This window comes from Meleagris gallopavo, chromosome 12 (assembly GCF_000146605.3).
Source record: "Meleagris gallopavo isolate NT-WF06-2002-E0010 breed Aviagen turkey brand Nicholas breeding stock chromosome 12, Turkey_5.1, whole genome shotgun sequence".
Classification (NCBI taxonomy): domain Eukaryota; kingdom Metazoa; phylum Chordata; class Aves; order Galliformes; family Phasianidae; genus Meleagris; species Meleagris gallopavo.
Genome location: NC_015022.2, coordinates 16,299,124 through 16,325,017, shown reverse-complemented (window position 1 = coordinate 16,325,017; position 25,894 = coordinate 16,299,124). Strand labels below are relative to the sequence as shown.

The window sequence follows — 25,894 nt, the reverse complement described above, 5'->3', positions numbered from 1 at the left end:
TTATTCATTGTGAATACCAGTGCAAATGTAAGCACCTGTGGTATCTCAAAAACAAACACAAATTATTTGGAGAGTACTTCTGTTGCTTATATCCTGCTCCTCTTGGTTATGGTTCGTCCTTCCATACACAGAAAAGAAAGAACATCCATATCAATGTTCAAGAATTCTACGTGACAGTGAAAGACCAAAAGGATTTGGTCAGCCAAATGAAAGGAGGAATAGAGCAACTCTTCCTGACAGACCTGTTCTGCCCTCAGTGCTGTGGTTGCTTCATGCCTGACTCAGTACTTGGTGCTACGCTAAACCCAGGCTGAGCAAACATTATTACCAACATGCCAAGCTGCATAGTAGTATTGAAAGGTACACAAATGGGGCCAGAGACTGATCCTCATCACCCTTTCATGTCTCCATTGAAGATGGGACACGCAGCATAGCACACTGTGCCACGCAGGTTACACTCCAGTACGTCACACTGAACAGGAGTTTTTCTCAGACCATCATTACCACTGAAGCTATGTTTTATATCCCATAGACATTACAATCCAGGAAAAACAGGTACAAATTTGCTTTGGAGCATGTTAATAGAGTTCGTATTAGCAATAAAATAAGCTATTCCTGCACAGAATAATGCATAACCCTTCTTAAAACCCACATCCTCCAAACCAGCTAAGTTCTCAGTGCCAAGTCGGTGAGGCATCAAAACAAAATCCAAATCTAAATCTCTAGGATTGCTCTCTTAACCATGTTTAGGTCAAATTGCTAGCTTACACTTTAAAAAAAAGGCTTTTCTATTACTGTAACCTACAGTCAGCAGATGAGATAGTGTCTTCCTGTGCGTGTGGGCAAAACAAGTCATTTTGACCCCAAATAAAACTAGCTACAGAACAAATGTTTTAACTTACCAGTGGTGGCATCATACCCTTGCTGGAGGGTGGGATGACAACACGGAGGTCCGGTTTGCGATTGTTCATTCCAAGATTACCTCCTCCAGGTGGAGGTGGAGACTTTGTAGGCATGACTTTGCCTAAGCCATTCCCACCGCCAGCAGTGCCGAGCAGGCTTGGTGAAGCTCGAGAATTCACAAACCCATTTCCTGAAAAACAAACATACCTTAGGACACACATACCTCAAGAGAAGGAGCCACAGAAAATCTTGGTGTGTGCACAAATTATGCAATCTTTCTTTCATAAAACTTCCAATGCAAACTTCTGACAAGAGGAATGGCACAGAGTAACCAAACAAAAGGCGCTGCACCCAGAAGATCAATACATAAAGCTGGTATTGCCTTAAGGGCTCTGCATGGCAGCTTAAATGCTGAGAACAACTACTGTCAAACAACTGTTTCTAATAACATATATTGGCTTTGGTCTTCCCTTTCTCCAAGCTGAACTCTCAAGAAAGTGAGCTTCTGCACAGCCTCACTGCATCCTTACCCCCAACTCCACACAGAGCACCAACTATACAAGACTGCTGCCTCTGAGAATAAGTCTCCATTTCTACAATGGATTCTACAAATACATTTAGGATCTGCACGATGATTTCAGTTCCTACTCAACAATAAAATTAATTTCAAGTTACAATAATATATTTTGCCTGGTTAGTATATGTGGTAATGATAAGGAGAACAAATTCTTTCCATTTAAATTCATTCTCTGGGCACAGATATAAGTGTTGTTCATGTCCAGTGATTGATTTTACACAGGTCCCTACCCCTTACTCCTGGTGTGCATATGAAGGACAATTAGACAAGCCCCATCCTACATACAAGTCTGACTTCAGCACTGCAGTCTCCAGCAACTGACTGTGCTCAGCACACAGCCTTGAGTCTATACTCTGATCAGAAGAAAGTAACACAATACTGAAACAATTTAGTGCACAGTACTGCATTTTCCTGTAGCAATGGGAGAACATGTCACGTTCACTGCAGCATATTTATCAGAATTTTTTTTAGGCCACCATATAATGATTTTACCAGACTATAGCAACAACTCCCCAGATACCCACACCTTATTCAGCTGCAAAGGAAAAGCGTTAAGCGACAGGATTTTACAACAGGGAGCTCTATAGCTCACACTACAGAAGTTGTGTGTGCATGTATAAATAAACACAATTCATAATAACATTATGTTTATACTAACATTCCAGTTCTGAAAGCAGCCTTTATAGTCACTGTTCAGGGGAGTCTATTACACAAAGTTCTCTGTGTGGGAAATTCTCTTCTAATAGCCTGTAGTGCCATGCTGGCATGAATTTTGTATTATTATTCTAATTTGAATAGGCCCCTATGCCCAATCCAATTTTATTACATTAAATACATGTTAATCTAAAAGCAATTAAAATAAGAAAGATATCAGTGTCACATTGTACCTTCTTTAGTAAAATGCCTAATGCATTTTATAGCAAGGATGAAGAACAGTAACTATCAGTAGGACAGCACAACATTTAATGAAGGTGATACTGAGCTCATCTGTGTCAAGAACCCAGGGGTGAATTCACCAGGCTGCTAATGAGGGAGCCTCTCCTGTTACCCCAATCCTTAACACATGGGGGGATCTGTCAAATGCAGTCCTCATCTTTTCCCTGCCTGCTATCAGTGAACTTCATATATTACTTTCATCAGTTTAGCAGTGGAAACAGCAAAGATTAATGTAAGAATAACAAAGTCCTTATGCTGATGCAAAGACAGAATCACAGAATCAGCAAGGTTGGAAAAGACGTCCAAGATCATCCAATCCAACCATCCACCCATGGTCAATATTTCCCACTGAACTAAAGATGTCCTATTGAGTTTTATAGAGGTCTTTTGGAAACCAGTACTGCTAAATATTTTTCAAGAAAAATACAAAATGGTTGGGATGTACTGATCTAAAGTTTGCAAGCACAATTCTTGTTCACACGTCACTAAGCAGTACATTCACAACTTTCAAGTGAGGATTTCAAATTAGACTTCGTTGCTCTGTGGATTTCCTACTGTGCCAAATGCCTGACCATACATGGATGATCTGACATGTTCCTTTATTTCCAAGGCTCATAGGGTAAGGACGAGCTTTTCTAATTTAGTGCTTTCCTGAAGCACTTTTAGGGGAGGTAGGCGAATGAGTTTTCTGAGAATTGTACCATTTTACTCAGAAGCCAGGTAGGAAAGAAGGGATACAATGATAGCAGCAAGAAAAAGCTTTTTGTGCCAGCATTCTTCCTCCATAACCACATCAAAAATCTATTTCACAGTTAAAGTTTCTATGTTCTTCAACAGAAAATAACAGAATTTCTTGGGATGCTTCAAGGTTAGAAATAAAATTAAGCTAAACTGGGAAGTTTGCTTAGACTGGTCAATACAAAATAGAGCTAAGTGTACAGCTCAATGGTAGGAGAAAATTGGCAACTTTTCATCAAGGGTTAGAAGAGACTTGCAGGAGCTCCAGGAAAAAAAAAAGCAAAAAACAACCCAACCACAGACACAGAGAAACCAAATCCACACAGAATTGGTTTATTTCCTAATTGCTGTGGCAGGTGTATGGGCTGCTTCATGTGTTAGGACATAGGAACAAAGCACAAGAGCATACAGAACAAGTACAGGGCAATTCCAATGTTATGTTTTAAAAGGTAGGTCACACAGACAAAGAAACCATAAAAATAGAAGTTCTGTGCTACCTCTGAGGTATCTGCAACTGTGGGACATCTTTATTAAGTAGATGCATCGATACCTATCCATTATAAATGAGAGTACACATTAGCTATGAAAAGCCCACACCGCATTGGGTCACAAAGCAAACCTCCCCAAAGGACTGAGCAGAAGCTAAGCAGGTCAGGAAAAAGATGCAAGGGAAGAGAGATTATTTGAAAACAGCTACACTTTTATCTAACTGTATCTAACACATTGTTACAGCATCCTCCATTTTATAAAAAATGACAGTGCGTTTAAAGACCTTACTGTACTAAAAGAGTTGGTGTTTTAATCTAATAACAAATAGAATGTTATCACTCAGTATGCTGTCAGTACTGTTACATGCAATGCTGTGGTGCTCTACATTGCACTTGAAGCCTCAGAACAATGTATCTCTTTGGAACAATGGAGCTCTGTACCACATTTCGGTCTAGCCTGCAACTCCATTTCCTGTCCTCTGTTTTCAAGTACTTTGGTAGCTCATGTGTTAAATCTGGACAGTGTCTCTCTTCCACACCCAATACAGTCATTTCCTGCAACCCTTATTACAAGGCTCTGCCAATCCTTCAGAAACATTTCATGCTTTTAACAGTGCTGTCAAAAACAACAAACTCTGTGCCATTGCCTCCTCCAGGCAGTCTGACTCGAGCAGCAGGGCAGAGTCGAGCATTTGTTCTGTCAAATGGCTGAACACTTTTTAAAAACAGAAAACAAGTGTTTAGAAAAAATATGTATTAAGAATGGGAAAAAATGGCAGAAGTGTACAACAGTACGGGCATTGACCTAAGAGAAGCATTTTGCTAAAAGTTCTGTTTCTTCTCTTTAGCAAACACTTAAGTATTCATACCTATAACTTGAAGAACCAGATGCTGTGGCTGCAGGAAGACTGTAGAATATTCATTTCTACTATGAAACTTTAAGCATTTTTTGTTGCTGTTGAAGATCTAACAAGAAAATTAAATTAAAAGCTAAGAGTGAGAGGATAACGAAAAGCACAGCATTTCTTGGAATAAGGTCAGGAGCCAGAAAACGATAACCATTACAGCGTGATGCAACTCCTCGGCACCCCGCCAAACTGAGGCTGTAATACCCCCATAAATTCTACTCACTATTTTGTATCATGCAGAAATTTTATCTACCACATCCAGTATACACCTTCCCCAAATACAGTCATTTTAAATTTAAAAACACCAAACTGAAAAATGGAAGCAGAACATAATTCCTTAAGCAAGCGTAAATTCAGGCTACTGCTTTTATTTCCATTGTAAGAGTTTTATTTAACTGATTTTTTAAGCACAACTATAAGCGCATTTTCAAGACACGTTTTTGGAAAACAGACCCGTGCAAAGATAAGCTCTCAATCCTAGAAATCATTTTAAACAAATTTTAAAATTCACACTTCAGTGAATTGCTGTGATAATAAACGTGGCCGCTGTCCATGAGCCCACTTCTTCAGCCTTCTTTCCTAAGCCTAAGTTTTAAAATGCAGCTATTTCAACAACAACTGAACCCCCTGCCTTCAGAAATGTAATGCAGCTTAATCTCATTTATAGTCCTCCAGCCCAAGATGAAGCATTCAATTACATGAGCCAGACTCATATATCACTGTACAAATCACATCAGCTGAAACAATGAACACACGTGGCTGGAAAGCACTCCATGTTCTTATTAATACTCAAGGAATAAATTACAGTCGTTGATGCTATTAATCTTTTTTTGTGGTTCACCTCTGGAGAAACTAAATGGCTGCATATAGTTCTGAAAAATAATCATGGACAAGGAGTGAAATAACATCAGATGAAGCAAAAATAAAAATGATAGCAAATAAATAGATATACAAGTGACATCATGGAAGCTGTCAAAAGTCACATAAATAGAAGTAAACTGAAAAGTACATTTGCAAACACTGAACCACTGTACCTACAGAACACCAGAGAAGTGCTCCTACATGAGACTTGGGTTGAGGATAAAGTTTTGAAACCAAATCTAACAATTGCATTTCTACTTGCAGTAGCTACTCAGTCTGTGTTCCTGAGTATGACAGTTTTAAGCAGGAATTAAAATAAAACTACAACAAACAACCCACAGCTGCAGCTCACCCCACTTTCAGATTTGCACAGAAATCTCTGCTGATGCCACCCTAATTTTATAACTCCACCTTAGTTCTCTGCTGCCTTTGGGAAGGCTGTATTGTAACATTTCAAGGGAGCTGAAATTAATCTATTTCCACAGATCTTTAAAAATCAATCCTTCAGATAATACTATGGATAGAATTAAAGTATAACTTTGACAGCAGTCAGTCTTTGAAACATGTACAATTCATACTTCTAATGGCAGTACTTTAGATATTAAAATGCAGCAAAAAAGACACACCATATTGCCAAGGAAATGCACTTTAGCAAAACTGGAGGGCAAAAAGTTTAAAAAGAAAGGTTGCTGGATTTTCCTTTTTCCTGAAGTTAAATGCAAGGATGAGAGAGAACTTTCCAGAATATTTAAGAGTTTAAATAGCCATCTTCAAGATAATGGTTGTTTATTCAGAACGCAGCAACAAAACTAAAACGAGCACATTGCTTTTGTATCTAAATGTTATCCAACTGCCTGAGAAAATACAGCAGTGGGAATGGGATAGATGCCTTCTAGGTCATTTCCAAACTACACAATTTATGTTAATGAAATCAGAGTTCTGCTTTCTGAATCTGTTGATTTCTATACATCTACACAAAACCATCAGAACAGAAGCCAGAAATGCTCTGTTCAGAACTGCTGAGGCCACGTGCTGCAGTATCCTGACAAGCTGACATTATAGCAATGCTGAGACTTCATACAGATCCACCTTTACACTTAAATTCAGATGGGAGATTAACAGTTCGTTATACACGTGGCAAATTGTACCCAGAACTGTATTATATGTCTTAGTAAATCAGAAATTATGGTAAGATACTCTGACATTTCAATTTTAAAAGTCCACAGGTAATTCAGGGGCTGAGCTGACCCATGCTGATGGGGCATTTTGCTACAACTGAAAAAACCTAAATGCTTTCTTCTACCAACATGTTTTTCCAAGCCAATTTCAGCCCATCATTTCTTGTGAACTGATCTAACGAGATGATGATGGATGCATCAAACTTGGTTCTGTGCTGATAAGCAGATCTGTGCCTAGCAAAGGAGACGGGTGCAGCGAACCAGCAGGTCTGCAGTCCACTCTCAGTAGTCCTCCTCGAGCAGAGCTTGGAAGCTGCAAGCTGGAAGGGTAAACAGGCTGCTCTCAGTGCTCTCCAGGCATCCTTCAACTTCTTCCTTAGAGAAGGGTGAAACACTGACTTGTATTTACCCAGGTAACCCTGAAGATCAGAGCAATGCAAAATATTATGCCAACACTATTGAGATTACAGAGCAAGAACCTCTGTCCACTGCATTTTGCATTACTTGGCAACACTTCCCATACAAGCTAAGAAGTGAGGAACTCTGCCCAGTGAAAGACCAGCTCTGACAGATACTACCTGTCACATGAAGAGCAAGTAGAGCAGATAAAGTAGTAACGTGCTCAAGGTTTACAGCTATTTACCTTGGGCAAAGCAATGCTATGCTGTTTATCTGGCACATATGATACGTAGGTTGCTCCAAAAGTAATGCCTCCTAGTTACTTCCATGGAAACAACAACAGACACAAAGAATGCAATAACACTACACAATAGAGCTAATTCTCAGCTACAAAATGCTATTTTTCCAACACAGTCACCATCACAGCTGTGTATTATCACCAGCAATGAACTAGAGCCTGCACACCATGCTCATAAAAATCTGCACCAGTGGAGGTGACCCAGTGTTGCTGTTGCCACTGCTGAAAGGCATCACCTACCACTTCTTTGTGCTACATTCACTGTTTGGTCTCCACAAACTCTCAGCAAGTGCTGATGAATGTCAATGGGTGACATTTTTCCTCATGGAAAAATGCAGTTCCATCCTTTTGCTTCATTCCTATTCCATGTCAGATGCCATTTTGTCACACAGCTCCTCTGCCATCCCACCAACATCTTTCTCTGACATTGTGGACCAATGTAATAAAACAGGAAGCATTAATTTTGGAGCAGTCTTCACATAAAATGGCGAATTTGAGTGTTAGGTAGAGGAAGAAGAACATGATTCCTTAAGGAAAAGGTTGATAGCACCAATTCAATTTAAAGCAAAACCACTGCAAGGGTTTTTTTCAGAGTTAGTTGTATACTTCTCATCGAGTGCTTTTTCATTTAGTAAGCAAAACATGAAGAGAAATGTATGCACAGGAAGCTATTTTATTACTGAAGCCTTTTGGTGCATGCTTAAGAACTGCAGCATAACAGTCATTTGACTTAACAGACTTGTGAAAGGTCACTCTGTTTTATCCTCAAACACATAGAAATGGTCGCCCAGTCAGACAAGCCCTCGAGTTAAAGTGAACCATTTTGCTGGCGTGGCCTTTCACACTTCCCTGTCTTGATCCCCTCCTGAACTGCAAGGCAGTTCACAGGTGTAAGCAAACTGTCAATGCACCTCTGCATAATCCTTCCTGCTGTCATGACACCATGATCAAAGATGACACATGATCTAGGCTGGCTCTCAGTAGGGATCCAGTAGCTCACAAGACACAGCTGTTCAGGCAATTATATTCTTCAGCTCTAGTCCAAAGAAATTCAATACACCTGAAGTTACTTCATGTCCTCAGAATCTGAAGATCAGTGAGGACATGACATAAGATAGATCCGGAATGAAGTGAGAAAGTCAGTACTCAGATGACTCTATCTTACCCATTCTTTCTGATGACAAAATTGTAAAAGGAAAGACAATTTCCCAGATGAACTGGGCTCACAAACCACACTACTGACTGGAAGGGCTACTTCACTGACAAAGATACCTGTAAAAAGATATCATGTCCCCGCATTATAAAGACTCTCCAGTTCCAAAAGCTCCTTCAAAAACATCCATTACTGGGAAGTTCTTCAGGAGCTCACCATAGTTCAAAGGTATCAGGGTTTCTTTGGCATGCAGCCCAGGCAATGAAGGCCACAATCCTAACGGGCCACTCTGGTATTTTGCATGGTTATAGTTCAATGCCTCACAAGAGAAGTATGGGAGCAGAAAGTAGAAATGGGCCAACACTGGTATTTCTTTTAAGGTTTTCCAATTCTTACAGTCATCTAGAATAGGACAAATTCAATAGCACTGAACTTTGCTGGCAAATACCACCAAATCTTCTGGAACATAGTAAGGTAGGCATCCTTATGATAAACATGAAGGTGATCTGTCCATGAAGTGTCCTTTCAGTTTTAGATCAAAGAATTTCTCCCCCATATTTGGATATTCAGAGCAAGTGACAATATATTTTGGCTAACAGAAACCACAGACTTTTGAAAAGAATGATACGAACATGCAGCATGCATTCAAACCATGATAAAGTTGGTAACAAACAGCAAACTGTACACATCCTGGGGATACAGGACCCCTGAAGCATATTAGATGTCCATCATAAACTGAACAGGGTTAGTGCTGACTACTGGCAATACCATCATAAAAATTCTAGCTGCAAAATATTTAATTAACAACAAAAATCTTTGCTCAAAAGCAAAGACTCAAAATGTAGGATCTTTTTCCTTCTCTCAAAACTGATACACTTGCTAAGTGAAAAGGATCTGCTGAAGTTTTCATATGATGGGTTAACTTCAAAAAAAAACCTCAAAAAATGTAAAATAGATTTCTCAGAGTTATGACAGCTGCATGCAAAACGATCACAAAATTTTCTGTTCTAAACATAAAAAGCCACCTACCAATCTTCGCTACAACACACAGATATTTTTATTCATCAGAAAAAGTTACTTTCCACAGAAGAACTGTTGTTGGCAGATTGACTGTTAAAGTAAATCATCTATTCTAATCAAGATGCATAGGATATGAGGGAAAAAAAGTTCCTCATGTGAATTAAATGAGCCATTTTATGCAAGATTTTACCATGAACTACTTCCCAAGATAACCTCTACTTGTTTTTCACTCAGAGGCATAAATGTGTAAGCATCTTTCAATTAAAAGAGAGCAAAATCAAATGCTCAAAACTTCCTAACGGAGACTCAGAGCTGCTTTTCCCTTTGTTTCAGTCACTGAATCGCTGAGGTTGGAAAGACCTCCAAGAGCATCTGGTGCAGAGAATATCAGGAAATATGGGTACTGTGAGTACCACCTTGATCTTTGGCATCTCTACAGAGAGCTGAAAAATTAACATGACCTTCCACAACTATATCTATACCAGAATTCTCCACTCTTGGCAAGTATAAATGAAATTGGAAAAAAAAAAGGGCTAAAAAAAGGCAATGCATTTTGTTTAAAGTGAATTCTACTGTAAATATAACAACAAACTAGAACAACTGTTTTTTGCAGATATTAATTGAAGTATACTCTTAATAAGCAGCAGCCAAGGCTCAGTCTATTTATGCATGCTTTCTCAATTTTGTTTGCAACTGAGAAGGTTACTGTGCCCCTGACAGTATCTGAAGGAAGTCATGCCACATTCTAGTGGACTGTGGAGCTCCAACAACTTTACAGACCCTGTAATTTAGTACTGTGGTACTAACAAGGTATCTGCTTTTTGCTAGAAGTACTTCTTACAGATTTTCCACTGTTCTTATATAGCCACAACTCCTATTTAAATGAAAATCTTTCTAGAAATGAGTGGGTATGTGTGTAACATTTTGGGTGTGATGTTCTGGAAAGCAAGAGATAAGTGATGCATTTTGACTTTTCACATAAACTATTAATAAATGCAAGAAGGAAAGCATTTCTACTGCATTAAATATGTTCACCAAGCTACTGAAAATTGGTATTTCCCTCGTTTAATACTCCATAGCAAGTGCTGTAGAGAACTGTCTTATTTTCTTATTGACAGGAGTCTTAAACCTGCAGCCACTGTTACTAAAGCTTGATTTTGGAAAAAATGACTGAAGTGTCTTGATAATAAACTTCCTCCAACTAGAGAATCACAGAATTGTAGGGGCTGGAAAGGACCTCCAGAGATCATCGAGTCCAGCCTTCCTGCAAAGCAGGTCCCCTCCAGCAGGCTGCACAGGTAAGTGTCCAGGCAGGTCTTGAATATCTCCAGAGGAGACACCACAACTGCCCTGGGCAGCCTGTGCCAGTGCTCTGTCACCCTCACTGTAAAGAAGTTCCTTCACATATTGGTGCAGAACTTCCTACGCTCCCAGAAACACTACAGAAATCAACATGAGACCTCCACAGTTTCTAAAAATTGTTTTTTCCTACTGTTAAAGTGTTGCTTACTCAATGGAAGCCATTCTAAAATATTTATTTGCTGCATATAGCCAAAGAATGGAGAAAGAGTGGAAAGTCAATCCCAAGCTTTCAGCATGCAGTTTTTTTTATTTATAAATCCTATCAACTGAGGATATCTTCAAAGAACTTCTTCTCAAGTGCCACATTAACTAACCAGTGGGCAAATACTGGAAGGTCAAGAGATGCTCCTCTCATTTCTTGCCATGAACATTTATCGAAGACAGCTGTAAGTGCTTCCAAAATTGGCTCTCAGTTACCAAGACATCTCAAGGAATGGAAGCAATATGAAGAAGGTGGGTGAGCTCTCATTCATTTTGTCTATCTGTAAAATTCAGTGGCTGCCTGATCACTATCAGAGTATTAAATTTTGTCTAGGCAAGACAACGATTTATTTACCTGAAAAAGCGCTATTATATCAATTTACTGAAGACCAAAAAATACTGTGAATTTGATTCTTTGGCAAGGTCTCTAATTCATATTTGAAAGAAATGCTGAACATCTTCCAAAATTAAAACTGAACCTTGCTATTGTTTTCCAAGCTGTTTTCATCCAACAGCTAGAAAATAATTAGCAAGATATGCATAGCAATACAAACAACACATTCTGTATTTTCATCACTTTGATAGGCACCAGAACCAGCACCAAGCACCCAGATCTTCAGAACACAGCTAGTTTAGTAAGCATAGAGAATTCTATATGAAGGGGAAAAAAAGGGGGAACATAACTCTCAAGCATGCTGTAATCTCACTCATAGAAAAAAAAAAAAGAAGCAAGAGCAGCAAACAACTAAAAACAACTGCAGTAAAAAAATGCAAATTATCACCGAAGTAGAAGAAGTATGAGGGTTAAAGGTCTGATAAGAATTACAAATTACAAGGCAATGTAATAACTATGTCCTTTGCTCTTCCTTAACCAAAAGGAATCAAAATAAAAATACAGGTTCTGAATAATTGTGCAAACTGAAACCACAATACTATTTTTCAGCACAAATACGATACCACACTTACCAACTGGACTGGTACCAGCTCCATTTGGCACTGTGAGGTCAGTTGTCCCCAGCATTCCACCTAAAAAAAGTCATTGGAAAAAAAAATTGTGGGTTGTTTTGTTTGTTTGTTTTTTAATAAAAATATAAAGGAGGGTGAAAAAGGAAAAGCACAACAGTACTGAAATCCTACCAGCATTGCCAGTACTCGGTGGTCTCTGCGGGGCCCCAGGTGATACGTTCCGATGCAGGGTGGTCTGAGGTGGGGAGAGCATGGTCGTGTCTGTTAATGATGAGCTGGCTGCCAGTGATGGGGATACGAGGGAACTCCCTGGGTTACTGTAGGTTAAAGTGTTGGGGTTGGACACTGGAACCGTAACCGACATGGAGAAGTTCTGAGCAGGCAAGCCGGGCTGGAGGAAAGAAAGCAAGGAACACAGAGGACAAGATTAGCATTAACTATATTCACAAACACAGCACATTATAAAAAATACACGTTACAAGTTTGCCAACAATTATAAGAGTTAATTATGTTAGTTTTGAAACTCTAATTCATTAATCATACAATCTGAAAACATCCATTTGTTGCAGTCTGGTGTTGAATTATAATACGTCAAAAATACAGTTCCAGAAGAATTACTCATAAACTTATCAAAACACTGAGAGGAAATTAACATACAAAAACCTGAAGATATTCATATAGCTCAGAAATACAAGAAATTCACCAGTTAATTTGGATTATTACAAAGCCACAACAAGATAAATATGTTGACAAATCAACAAATTGTTACATCTTCAAAATGTAAGCATAAACATGCACATAATATAAAGTTATAAGACAAAAAGGATCAATTAGTAATAACATTTTCTACTAATAATCTTGCCAAAATATTGCTACTGATCTCTAAAACCTTTTTTCAACATGCCAAAAAAGTAAAACCTTCAGAAATTTACAAACTTCAGTAATTTGATTTTAATCAACTTTGACCGTCGTTTTCTGAGACGTGTTCTGCAAAACTCTGCTTGAATAACCACTCATTTTCTTCTTGTGTAAACGTTTTTCCCTTTTTATTTTTTCTTTTATTCTAATTCTCACGGCGCTATTCAAAAGGCAACTGTTTTTCCACAGTATATATATGTTTGTTATTCCACAACTATTCGACTCAAAAGTTTAAATGCCTGCCCATCTATGGTGCTCATTTGGTTATGACTAACTTGTTTGGCCTTTGTCTCATTCCTATCCTTTGACAGTGTTGTGTTTCTGAAACAAAAGGGACTATTTTCTTTCACAACTCTCAGAGTATCTGCAACAAACTATGACAGGTACAGCTTAAGAATAAAAATTTAGTAGAATTTGTTGACAGAGATGGTAGTTTAGAGGTCAGCTGAAGATGACACACACTCATGACCTAGCAAGTATACTTAAGAGATGTACTTTGTCATATGCAGCTTAAAATTTACACAGAATGACACTTCTAAACGGTAATTTGATATCATCTGAAATACAACAGTAATTCTACACTGATGTACAGACCATAATACATTTTATACAAAAAGCGAAACCTCTTACTAGTGAGAACTAATGACAGCTTCCATGCTGAAGCATTCCTCAGAATAATTATCATTTTTTGGCACAGATGGAAGCAAGAAGTAACGAAGCACAGCAATGTAATGCTAGCAAATCATTCACAGCATCTAAGTAATGACAAGCTGCACTGATACTTGTCTTCATGGGAAACTACTTAAAGAAACTGTTTATAACCTATTAAAAAAGGATGCTTTAAAATAGTATGCTTTCCATTAACTCAAACTAAACTTGAAATAGCTGAAGTATACTTAAAACAATACTTAGAAGTTAACAGTAAGAACATTTTTGAACATTTTTTTCATAGGTTTCTCAATATAGAATCTATAAATGACAGCTTCCCCCACTCCTTACAATACAGATGGACAGCAGCATCTGTCCATCTATGGTATGCATTTGGTTTTGACTGAATTCTTCACTCTGCCTCATTTCTATCTTTCAACAGTAATAAGGGCACTAGAATAAAAGAAGCTACATTCTTATCCAAGATCCACAAGTACTGGAAACAGAACCACAACAGGTATAATTTAAACTATAAATACAGAACTACAGAGCTAAAAATTAATGTTCCCTTTTTTATTTACATTAATGCCCACACAGAAAACTTAAGCCGCTCGGGAAGACCACAAAACATCAATGGAGAGCAATTTAACCATATCATACTAATAGATAAGGCCTAAAGATGTTTCAATACAGAAACACTAGGTAGTGAAAACATCAAAACAAAGAAGGAATAAAAGACAGCTACATTCAAGCATAAAGAATTTGCAAGAAGAACGGATTCTGGGTGTCAGACTGCCAGTTTGCTGTTCTTTTCCCAGAGATGGTTCTATTGCTGTGATCAATTAAATCATTTTCACTATTAGCAGTCCTGTGGGGACACACTCTTCATTTACGCCAGGATCTATGCTGATTAACCTAGCCAGTCCATTTATTTTAATTGCTACAACTAGACAATGTTAAAAAAATCTAAAGGTCATGGCAGAGCCCCATATTAGTTTTCTCAGAAGATACTCCACCTGTAACATTCAATGCTAACTGCTTTCGTAGGTGGAAATTAAACATCACACCTCTGAGAAGATCATGCAAAATTTCCATTACTGTTAACCCTAAAGTTCTTGAGTTCTAGAGCACAATAATTCTCATCTATGAGTACTCCACTGAATCTTTTTACCTTGGACCCATAAATTAAAGAGCAGATACGAAACTCATGAGAACATGGACAACCTGCCCTGTAAACACATGGGGCTCATTTTTTAATTATACAATATTAAAATGGAAACGATGCTCTGATTGCACTGTGGAATTAGTGACAATATCTTCCTAAAGCAATTAAGTGACTTCCAGCAAGTGATAAATATTTGAGTTAGACACTCATTACAAAATTTTCAGAAGATCTTCTGGTGTCCACGTTCTCTGGCTGAACATGCTTTCAACAAGATATCAATGTTTCTGAAGATCCCACTGTCATTTTGAAACATCTAAACACCTTTCTAAATCTTGCCTTCAGGAAAATAAAGTCAATTGATTTGGCAGTAGAATGAGCCAACTCTAATTGTAACATACTGTAAAATCTTTATCAGATAGAAGAAGGACTATAAGATTTTTATATCCCATAATGGAATCTGTCTTTTTAGAATATTTTAGGCAAGGAAGCTAAGGTCCTGAAATTTGGAAACATTACTTCACATCCACACAGCATGAAAAAATCTGTGTGCATAATTGAGAAGCTGGAGACACGATTTCTTTCTCTCCTACTCCTTATGAAAAAATGTAATTATCAAGAGCGAGTATCGATACCTCATTTTACCTCATGAAAATACACATTTCCCTTTTCAAACCAATACAGCCTCTTGTCTTTACAGTGGTAAGCAACACCTGTGAAAACTCTCATGCATGGAATAGAAGCACAAACCATACTTTAGTACTCACTGCGATTTTATGATTCCGCATCATATTATCAAACTCTTCATTTATTTTTTTATATTTTTCTTCTGTATGTGGCGTGAGCACATATGAAGTGTCAGGGTCCGGGCTGTCGCACCCTCTGTGTTCCTTCTTGTTCAGAGCCTAAATAATGAAGTTAATAAAAAGGATCAACAAATAAAAAGTAGAGATAAAATAAAAGTACTTACAGGGCCTCGCTTGAAAATAAAATCACTATCTTCATTTAGTTTGCTGAATCTGTCCTCCGATAGTGGACTGTGCTCAAAGTAATCGTCAGCATCAGGGCTCTCACAACCATTAAGGCCTTTCTTTCTTAAGGTCTGAAATACAATTGGAAAATTCACATACAGATCATACTAACTTGCCAAGATCTTTTGTATACTACCGAATCATTCAGAGCCACTGAAACTACAAGAAATTTTCACAGACAAAAATCAATAGACAAGCTAAGTCTTTCAAAATAGTGGCATAGTACACCAACAGAAAAGTTCATTCAGAGGCATAGACTCCCAAGGTGCCATCTCATGGGCAGTTTCAACCTAAAATCATTCCACCTCCAGTGTTCTACACCAAACTGTTTTCAGACACCGGCTGATAGAGGACAGTTGCCTGACAGACCTTCAACAGTCAGCCTATGTCAAAGGAATTAATGTCTTCACCAGTAATCAAAAAAACATCTTAGTCTTTATTGGATCTTTAATAAATTGATTTTAGCATCCCTATTAGCATCCCTCATATTTTTAAAAGCATATGGCTTGAAGTCGAGCGATACGACAACTAACAGTTTTCATCTGAATGTAGCTACTGCATTACATGAATATATGTAACACTTGGTCTCACTGGCTTACAAAGGCAGGATTTTCCTGCACTGCAGTCATCCTGCATGGTAACAAGAAGTGCAAAAAATATAAAAAGAAATGACATAATCCCTCTGTAACATGACTTAGTTTGCTAAATATAAGCTTTTTCAGACTTCTTTACTCTAACTTGATGTGACCGCTCTGTGGGGTACTTCCTGTTTGCTGGTGGAACTCTTGCATCAACATCCCCCAGAAACAGAGCATGTCTACAATGCAGGCATTACGAATAAGCTACTGAGGAAGGATGTGAACCTGCAGCTCTTTTGAGCAAACAATTAAAAGATCCATTTGATATGTTTTCAGTCCTTTTTTTCCTTTTTCATCTACTACACAATCAAAATTCTCATTATAAGTTCTCATTTCTAACAAACTAAGATTTAAAATGCTCCCCACAGAAAAATCATAAATGTTTTAAGACAGGTTATGAGAGGAAAGCAATACATATTTTTCAACAGGTCTACACGAGCCCACGTATAAGGCAGCAGTGGGACCATAGGGGAAGGGAGGTGGTGCTTTCTTTTGCTAACAAGGCATGCAAGTTTTATTAACATTACACTGAAAGATCCTAAAAAATTGAAATCCACATGTCCACGTCCTCAGCAACAGAAAGAAATTCACTTTCTGGTTGAAGCTATGCTTCCATAATGTACTGAACATTACTTTTTTAAAAAAGGTTACTTTAAAGCATTCATTTTTTATTCAAGCACTATCTAGCACAATAAAAAAATACACAAAACTCTCTTACTATTTATACATGTGCAAAACACTCCCTACTTCTACTTCAGCTTCTAAGCAGCACTAAAATCCAACTGCGTTCTCTGAAATTCTTTAATATCACAGGTCACCACAAGCTATAATTCCCCTCTCGGGTTTCTCGGCTGGCTCCCGGTATCCCACGCCGTCCCTGGAACTCCCACAAAAATGCCACCACTGAAGCAGCACATGGGGAACAGGTGGAGCTCCTTCCAGCGCCCCAATCCCACACCGCCAGCCAATCGGCTGGGCACGGATATGGACGTGGCCATACAAGGGCCGGCTGCTCAAGGTCGGAGCCCGCTATCCCTCCCAGTTCTTCCTGACAAGTCAGGCTGCCAGTTCTCTACACTTTGATATCAGTAGGGAAAATGTTGACACTGTGTAATCTTCATTGTACTTAACCCCTGCAGCCCACGGAATGCTTGAAATAGAACCCAAATAGGTACTTAACAGGGTGCTCAGCACAGTGTGCAAGACATTTAGAAGTTGTGTTCAGGTATTATATAGAAAGAATTTGCAATAAATACACAGCAGACAGTGCTGAACTTCTGTCTAGTTCCTAAGAGGTCAGTGCAACTTTAAGTATTGCAACATGGGAGTTTCATTAACGCCCCTTTTGATAAAACAACTGAGTGAAACACTGGGACTCATCCTCAGGGATGATATGCTCACAGCTCCAATACAAAGGAACGGGCTCAGAAAATACAGAAAGGCATCCTTCCTCTCGGCCAGCAGCTATTTTACTTTCGATAACAATGGGGTTAACTCCGTTTGACTCATGAGGAAGGAAAATGCTCAGTATCTCCCGGTTAAGATTCTGGAAACCTTCACTCCAGATGGGGTTCCTGTCATTGTGGAAGGATTTAAGGCACGGTGTGCTGTTACAGATAATACGTCTGGGTCTGATATCCTGAGCTCTGTCTCTTTATCGCTGAAACACGCACTGTCACTTCGAGGACCTAACCATAAAAAGACTGCTACTTTATCACTGCGCCATAACAGAACGGTGAAACCTTCCTGCTTCGCGGCTGTACTAACAAGAGGAATGCTGTCAGCTGTTCACAGAGTCAGGCGAAGCCTACGCAGCACAGCGTGGCGCGATAACGGGCCCTGCCCACGGAGCACAGGGACGGCTGCTGGGAACGGGGCCATGGGGACAGAGCTGAATTCCACACCGAGGGCTAACCTCACCCTTCGTGGACCCTACAGCCACATTTTGTCGTTTCTCCAAAGACTGTAAATAACTCGGCATACCTTTGTCCTTCTGGCACTTGAAGGAGCTTACAAGCGACGGGACGCAAGGGGGAATGGCTTTAAACTAAAAGAAGGGAGATTTAGGTTAGAGGTCAAGTGGAAATTCATTACTCAGAGGGCGGTGAGGCCCTGGCACTGCTGCCCAGATAGCTGTGTGTGCTCCATCCCCGGAGGTGCCCAAGGCTGGGCTGGATGGGGCCCTGAGCAGCCTGAGCTGTGGGGGCAGCCAGCCCATGGTGGGGAGGGCTGGGTGATCCTTACAGCGTCTTCCAACCCAACCATTCTATGATTCTGTGTTATTTCTGAGATAAATAAAGAGCCAAATTTCACAAACTCTGAAGATGAAAGAAATTCCTCTAACAGTTTAATTTCTCTGGTGCGATACACAAACATTTTTGTAGACAAAAAAAGTGAGAGTTCTTGCAGTTGGGGCTAATACAGAACAAACTTTCTTACCACAAGAGGGAAAAAGAACACTAACTTCCAAGTTTTGCTATTCAGTGCTCACTCCAATTGCCTTCTTGTGTTAAGTCTTATTTTCCAGATGATTTAAGGGAACGTGTAGCTTTTGGAGTTAATCTGTATTACTTTCCACTTCCTCTAAGACTTATCCAAAACTACTGGCAATTGTTCCAGCATGTTTGCCAATGTGCTGCACTGTGTCCTCAGTGACTGACACTTTGCAGCTTTGATGTTAGACCCGATGAGCTAACTGAGGAAAGAATTGATTTTTCTCAGAAAATCATGCAAAGCAAGTGCTGAGAGGAACCATAGCAGGTATGAAATCCTTTTAAAAAGAACCAAGCAAACAAAGAGATGTCGTTGCTACGTGTGAAGTCACTACACAAATGCTCCTGGCAGCTGTGGTAACACACATACTGCAGAATGGCCCAGAAGCTTTAGACTGTTTTTGTGGCACTGTGTAAGACTGAGATAAACAGAATTATTATTTTATATTGATATATGTTTTGTTTTTTATTGAACAGCAGAGCTTGGTAAATGCTGTATGAGAAAGGCTGGGCTAGTTATGGAGGACTGAAGTACTATTCAAGCACACAGCACACTGTTCTCCTGACCTTCCCTACACATTGCACAAAATCATTTTAATTGCACTGCATTTTGCCTGTGCAAGAAGCATTTAAGGAACAGGAGACCTTCTCACAAAACAAGTGACAAAATGAGTTTCTCTCTGCAATTCAACACATTCTACTTTAATTGCTAGTACAAAGAGAACAGAAATACGATAGCTATTTATGGTGTGACCCACGAGGAAGCAAAGATGATATTCAACCAGCACAGTGTAACTATCTTCTGTCACACAAACTTACACTGGCTCAAAATACCAGTCATCAGCAGTTCTGGAAAGCAGAAACAGAACTGCCAGGTACAGATTACTGCTACCCAAGACAGTTAAATGACAACATCCAACCGTCCTCCTCTGCAGGAAAGATAACAGTTTGTTATCCAGGGTTTGTGTCCAACTCTGGAAGGATGTGTTGCTAATGGTTAAAAAGCACAAGCAGCTTGTTTTGTGCTCACATGGTTAAAAGGGCAAGAATGTTGATAGCAGTCATCTGGGCTCCTCACCAGCTCCCTTGGCACAACTGTAGAGGACTTGCTTGTGTTCACTGTAACCTCAGGAAATAATATTTTTTTGCCTTAAAAGGCAAAAGTAGGAGGACATGAAATGTAAAGTGCATTATGAAGCAGGAATGTTAGCTCATTCAAAGTCCTCACTGTTGAGTTCTCATAGCCTGCTGATGTTACACAAGTTGGGAAAAGGTTGTTGCTATCCGCACCGCTATGAATCAAGATAACAGCTCAATTTCTGCAATTCCTATTGGTGCTGGGTTTTTTGTTGTTGTTGTTTTTTCCTCATGATTTCAGATGAAACACCATTTCCAAAATTTTACTAAGACTGAAATGAAAAAGATGATTTCCTTTAGAAAAGGCAAGCCTTCCAGATAAAAACAGTGGCTAGCTCCGTTTCTGCTGTTCCAGACTGAGCTTGGAAAAGATGTGAGGCAGTACAAAGTTGGAGTAAACACTTAAAAAATAAAAATAAAAAAAAAAATCCAAGTGTAAGTATTCCTTAGGCATGAAGTAATGGAAGAGGCACCACTAGCACTTCTAAATATTACTGATGCCTTAGTAAGCATGTACACCATGGTTATCAAAGGATAACCAACTGAACAGTGTCCTGATGCTCCGGAGAGCTGCTGTGCAATAGCAGAGAGAAAGAAGATGCTGCTGCATCAAATTCCAAAGGTTCCTTATTCACAATGTGACCGTCAGGCACTCACACAGTGCCTTTGCAGGGCAGAGGGGACTGAGCAGAACTCTGCCACCTGCGATGGGAATAACCACAAGATCCAGAGGCACAACACTGTACAGCTGCAGCTTCACACCAATAAAACACAGATACCAGCAGTGTTTGCCCAAGTTGCATTAAAGTCTTTCCTACTGAGGTTCAGAAACAAACAAAATCATAAAAGAGAGATCCAAGGATTACTGAACTACTCAGTGAGAGCATATCCTTTAGGATCAGCCTCCTGTCTCACCTCTGCAGAAAATTACAGAGATCATGCTTTACAGTCATTTGTCCAAGATTAAGGGAATCACTGAAATGTCCATGGGTACAGTGACATCAACAAGTGACCGCCACAGAAAGTGCACAGTCCTGGACAAAAGTAATAAGCCAACGCAGATTTCTGCTGGAGCCTGCAGGAAGCCATTTTCTTCTGCACTAAAATGATAGAAAGTTCTCCTCAGCCATGCTACAAGTTAATTTTGCTTGTTGTCAGTGGTCATAGCAGGAATGAACTGGTGTACCAATGCAGGGGCTGAGCACCAGATATACCGAGTAGGCAGCAGTACTGGCCTGGCCTTTCTGGCAGCTGTAGACCACTGTCTGAATCCACCACTGATAACAACATCCTCCTCAAAAAGCCCCACCTTTTTTCTGAGATATTCCTACACAAAGGAAAAAGAAAAGCGCGGCACTCACAGCCCCAGACTCCCACCCAGTTTTCATTCTTATTATGTGAAACATCAGCGAGAGGAAAAAAAGGGCAAATTCCTTTCAGGCAGTTCACCTCCCTTCCCACGGAGCAGAGAACTACATGTATGGCTGCAGAGCTGACACACAGCAAAATGTCACATTGAAAGCACGACGATCCCTTCGTTATTTGCTCCCTGTTACATGCTAAAAACTAGGCTGAATTTCTTCCATTATAACACAGAACATTTCACTCCTATCACCCCGAATAATACCACTGTGCTTCATCCTTTACATACATCGTTTCTCCCTTATTATGAGGAGTATTTTTAGTAACAGGAAGCTATTTATAGTTTCTAAACTTCCTGCAGGTCACTTCGGTCTCAGAAGCAGCATCGTTTCTGTTTCTTTTCTCCCAAGTAACGACACGACTCCATAAATGCCAAGCTTGACCCTGCAATATCAGATGCATAAATTCTGCCGCTGTCTAAAATACAGCAGGACCAAAGTTTACAAGTAGTGCAAGCGAGCAGCCAGAGAAAAACACATAACTCATCTTAGTAACAGTGTTTTGTGTAGGAAGCTCATCAACGCTATTTCTGTAGACTTTAATTTCTGTTTTTTTAAGTAACACGGACAGGATTTCGTGCACTGTTTACGGATTTTGTAGATTTTCCACAGGCTCTATTAATATTCTCAACTTTAACTACTTAAGCATCTGCAGATGTCATCATTAAGCTGTTTTCCTTCCCCACGAGTTAAAAGGCTGCTTAGGTTTAGCCTAATGCTTTTCTTTTCACTATGCCCGCCAGACACTTTGCATTTTCCTATGCTAGCAGTCAGAATTCTGCATTCTAGTCATAGCCACAAGTACACATATGAACCAAAACAGCAGAGTAAAGCTATAGAGCATGCAGTGCCCAGTTCTCAAAACTTCACTGCAATGCATAAAAGGTTAAATCAGATTGTGATGGACATTTGCACAGCTAAGCAACTTGGAGAGCTTAACTTCCTAATGAACAAGGCCCCACCAAGCTTCCTGATGGACTCCTCAACCTAAATGAGGTATATTAAGTCAAAGCTTTGAGTTAAGTTACATACTGCTTCCCATGCTTGTGCTCAATGAGTATTACAAAATTATTTAAAAAAAACCATAAGTAAATAATTGACGTTTTGCAAAGATATCTAAAGGATATCTAGATAACAAAAACTCTGAGTACAGCACATCTTGATAAATTCTGCCACAATTACTATAGTCCTTAGCCAAATGTTATGTTAGGAAAACGTTATTTTTAGGATTACTTACTTCGTGGTTAAAAAAACCAGAAGAAATAAGAAGCGTGCAGAATGATGGGCCATAAAACAGGAGGGAGAGCCCTTTAGGTAATGCTCTGCTAAGTTCAGTTTTAGGCAAAGGTATTCATCATTTACAGATGCTGAATGTTCATGACTTGAAGTTTTATCAGTGTCCTTGTTATATTCCACTCTCAGAAAAGACAGGGTCTTGTTTCAAATGCTGGAGCACTTCCAGTATCTGGCAAATTTTAACACGCATCCTTAGCTTGCCAAACATGAAAGCTAGCTGTCAAATTCCTCCAAGATATGATAAAGATGGCACTCAGGATTCAAACTCTCGTTTATATAAAATAACACATACAAAAGGTTTTCAGACTTCTAGCTTGAACCATCTTTGCTGTGAAATGTTATTTTAAATAGATAAACCACCAGCAATTACTGCAGAACAGTTTTATCTTCTGTAAAATCCACTTCAGATTATTATACAATGCATGGGAGTAGTGATGAAGGAAGTGCTGTTCTCCTACTTACAATTTCTGAGAAACTTTCAGTAAGCTGTGGGCTTCCCAATGCAGTCAGTGACCCACAGAAGCAGCTGCACTGTTCACTCCCAAGTGAATTTCTTGGGGCTTAAAATGGTCAGTAATCCAGCAGTACTGACAATGCTGTTTCCTCAGAGAAAATTAAGCCAGCCTCTGTCTGACACTTGACACATTTGTCTTTGTTTCACTTTCTATACAACTTAATTGATCATTAAATCATATATAACTGAGCAGGTTTTCCTTTTACTTGAAGTACAGAAAGCATCTTCAACTAGAATTTTCAATTAAAGAGTAATTAACTGACCATCTAAGTCAATTTTATTACTAATAACAAAGGACAAAGCAAACCTATGTACATATTCAAGAAGCAGAAACAGTTCAGTAACTCACAAATTAAACATATTCTACAATCTTTTCAACAAATAAAGGTAATAATAAGAGTACAGTTCTACCCATAAGACAGTTCAAAAGAGTGCCCACCTGTATTTTATTGTACATAAATGTTGTTTTCAATCCTTACTAACTGACAGCACGTATATATACACACACATCCTCCCATGCATACCTTTCCATAAATATAAAATGGTTAAAACAGAAAATCAGCAATAGCAGCATTGGACTGAATGCCTCCTTCCAGCAACAGTACATTGCAGATAAGCCATATGGAGCATGAGAAGTTGTCCAATCTAACAACTCAGCTGCATAATACACTTCATGATCTCTCAGAAATTCTTTCGTAAAAATATTATTTGCTATTCTGCTTGCTAAACTTGCTTAGTGGTTTGCTAAGAAAAATCTAACTCTCATTACAATTCATTGATATAAAAAGAATGGAAGTGGGATTCTTACAGTCAACTGGCCTATGCAATAATGCCAGATTGCTACTTCAAGCATTTCATGTCCTATTTCTCCTTATAGCTTCAAAAGTAGAAAGGATAACAAAGTATTTCAAACTTCAGATAATTTAGTATTATCAAACCAGAAACCTGAAAAGGGGGGTAGGGATGCAAAAAGGACATAGGTCTGTACCACCACGAATGAAGTATCTGCACAGCTGATACAGGAAAGTTATGAGCAGAACACACCAGCTGAAAGACTCAATAGCAAGTCTCCTGTTCAGATGAGCTGAGAACATTACAGCTCAGATGGGTCACACTGCTATTAGCAAAACACATGGCTTTGTGACATAGCAAGCCACAGTCTCCATCATATGACTACAATTTCTTCATCACACCTATATGCTGGGGTATGCAACAGGGAGGTTACATGAAAGACGGAAGACCTAGACCAATTTTTCTTGGATGTCAGCATCTCTCTCAGCCCTCTACTGCAGAAGCAACATCAGTCTAAGGTCCAAACATGATAGTTACTAAAACACAACTTATTAGAAACTGAACTCCAAAAGGAAACTGGTAGCGAAGTGTCCTATAGCGGACACGCTCCTCCTTCTGAGTGCTACAAGACTGCTTGTTGAACACCAGTGATCAAGACATTGGCATTTCTGCTGCCCCTTCTGCAAGGTGGTTAATTCAGAGGCAGAAGACATTATCAAACCACTACACTCATGAGCTTGAAAGTCAAAACCCGGGCATACTTTAACTCTCCACTGAAATCAAGAGTATCTTCAGAAAGATTAGTTTTTAACCTTATTGTAGTTCCAGAAAATGCAATGTTCTGAGATCTGTACTTTGCAAGTACAGCTTGCCCAAATTCACTCTCGATTAACAGATGCCATGGTCCCCAGTTGGAAAATCGTGAAGTAAAAATATGCTCTTCTAACTGTCAGTGTAAAATTCCAAATCTGCATCAGCACACAGGCTGCAGAATAAATCAGACCAGCAAAGCTTGAAGAACTTGTTAATACGAGGAAGATAATTATATCTTTGTACGATTGCCTGCTTGAACTCCAGTATTAATGAGGAGTAAGAAGTTGCTGACTTTATTGGAGGTGAATTCCAATCCCACTTAACACAGTGTCACCAGAAGACCAAAACCAACAGCTGATCTTTGATATGCATTTCTAGTGCAGCGTTGTGTGAACTGGGCATTGTGTGCCTGCCCTGTGTGTGTTACAGAAACAAAAATGTTCTTCTAACACACTACAAAAGCAGCTGGGAAACAACACCATCAATAGCAACACCAAAAAAGAGCTCTCGTGATTGGAACTTCCCTGAATATTCTCAAGTTATCTGCAAACATCCAAAACACCTTACTTAGAATTTTTCCAGATGCCACTTCAACACAGCTGCTCTTCAGATTTTCAATCAAGCTACGTTGTAAATACTAACCAAATAAAATCAGGAAGAATACAATTCATAGTTGATATTAAAATACCTCCTATGATTTCAATCACTGACCTTAAAAAGGGAAATCCAGTAAGCAGTGCACGTTAGTTACATATTATTTATGCTAAAACACACTAGCTTTGTATTAAGACTGAAACAAAGTGCACTTCTTTTAACCCTGCAGAACTAAGCTTAATCATTGGTTTAGACACAAGGAAAGCAGAGTTTTAGGTTATTTGATGGCGAGCCAAAACTTTTGTAAGAAGTTAAGCCTAACCCACTTCCTTCATGTCTAATACATAAAGAATTGCCAGAAACAAAATGACATTAACTGGGAACAAAAACTTTTTTGTAGCACTGTCAGCTTTCCTAAAGTCACTAACAGTCTGTCTTTTTTTTTTTTTT

The 25,894-nt window shown here is 39.1% G+C and overlaps 1 protein-coding gene across 1 annotated transcript in view; it reads right to left on the bottom strand.

Annotated features, from left to right (window-relative positions):
- The window catches only part of MEF2A (myocyte enhancer factor 2A), a 76,113-nt gene that overhangs the window by 12,450 nt on the left and 37,769 nt on the right, over nucleotides 1–25,894 (bottom strand). Inside the window, 4 exon segments of the mRNA XM_019619561.2 lie at nucleotides 903–1,093; nucleotides 11,989–12,048; nucleotides 12,160–12,379; nucleotides 15,687–15,818. Coding sequence (XP_019475106.1) covers nucleotides 903–1,093; nucleotides 11,989–12,048; nucleotides 12,160–12,379; nucleotides 15,687–15,818 — 603 coding nt within the window.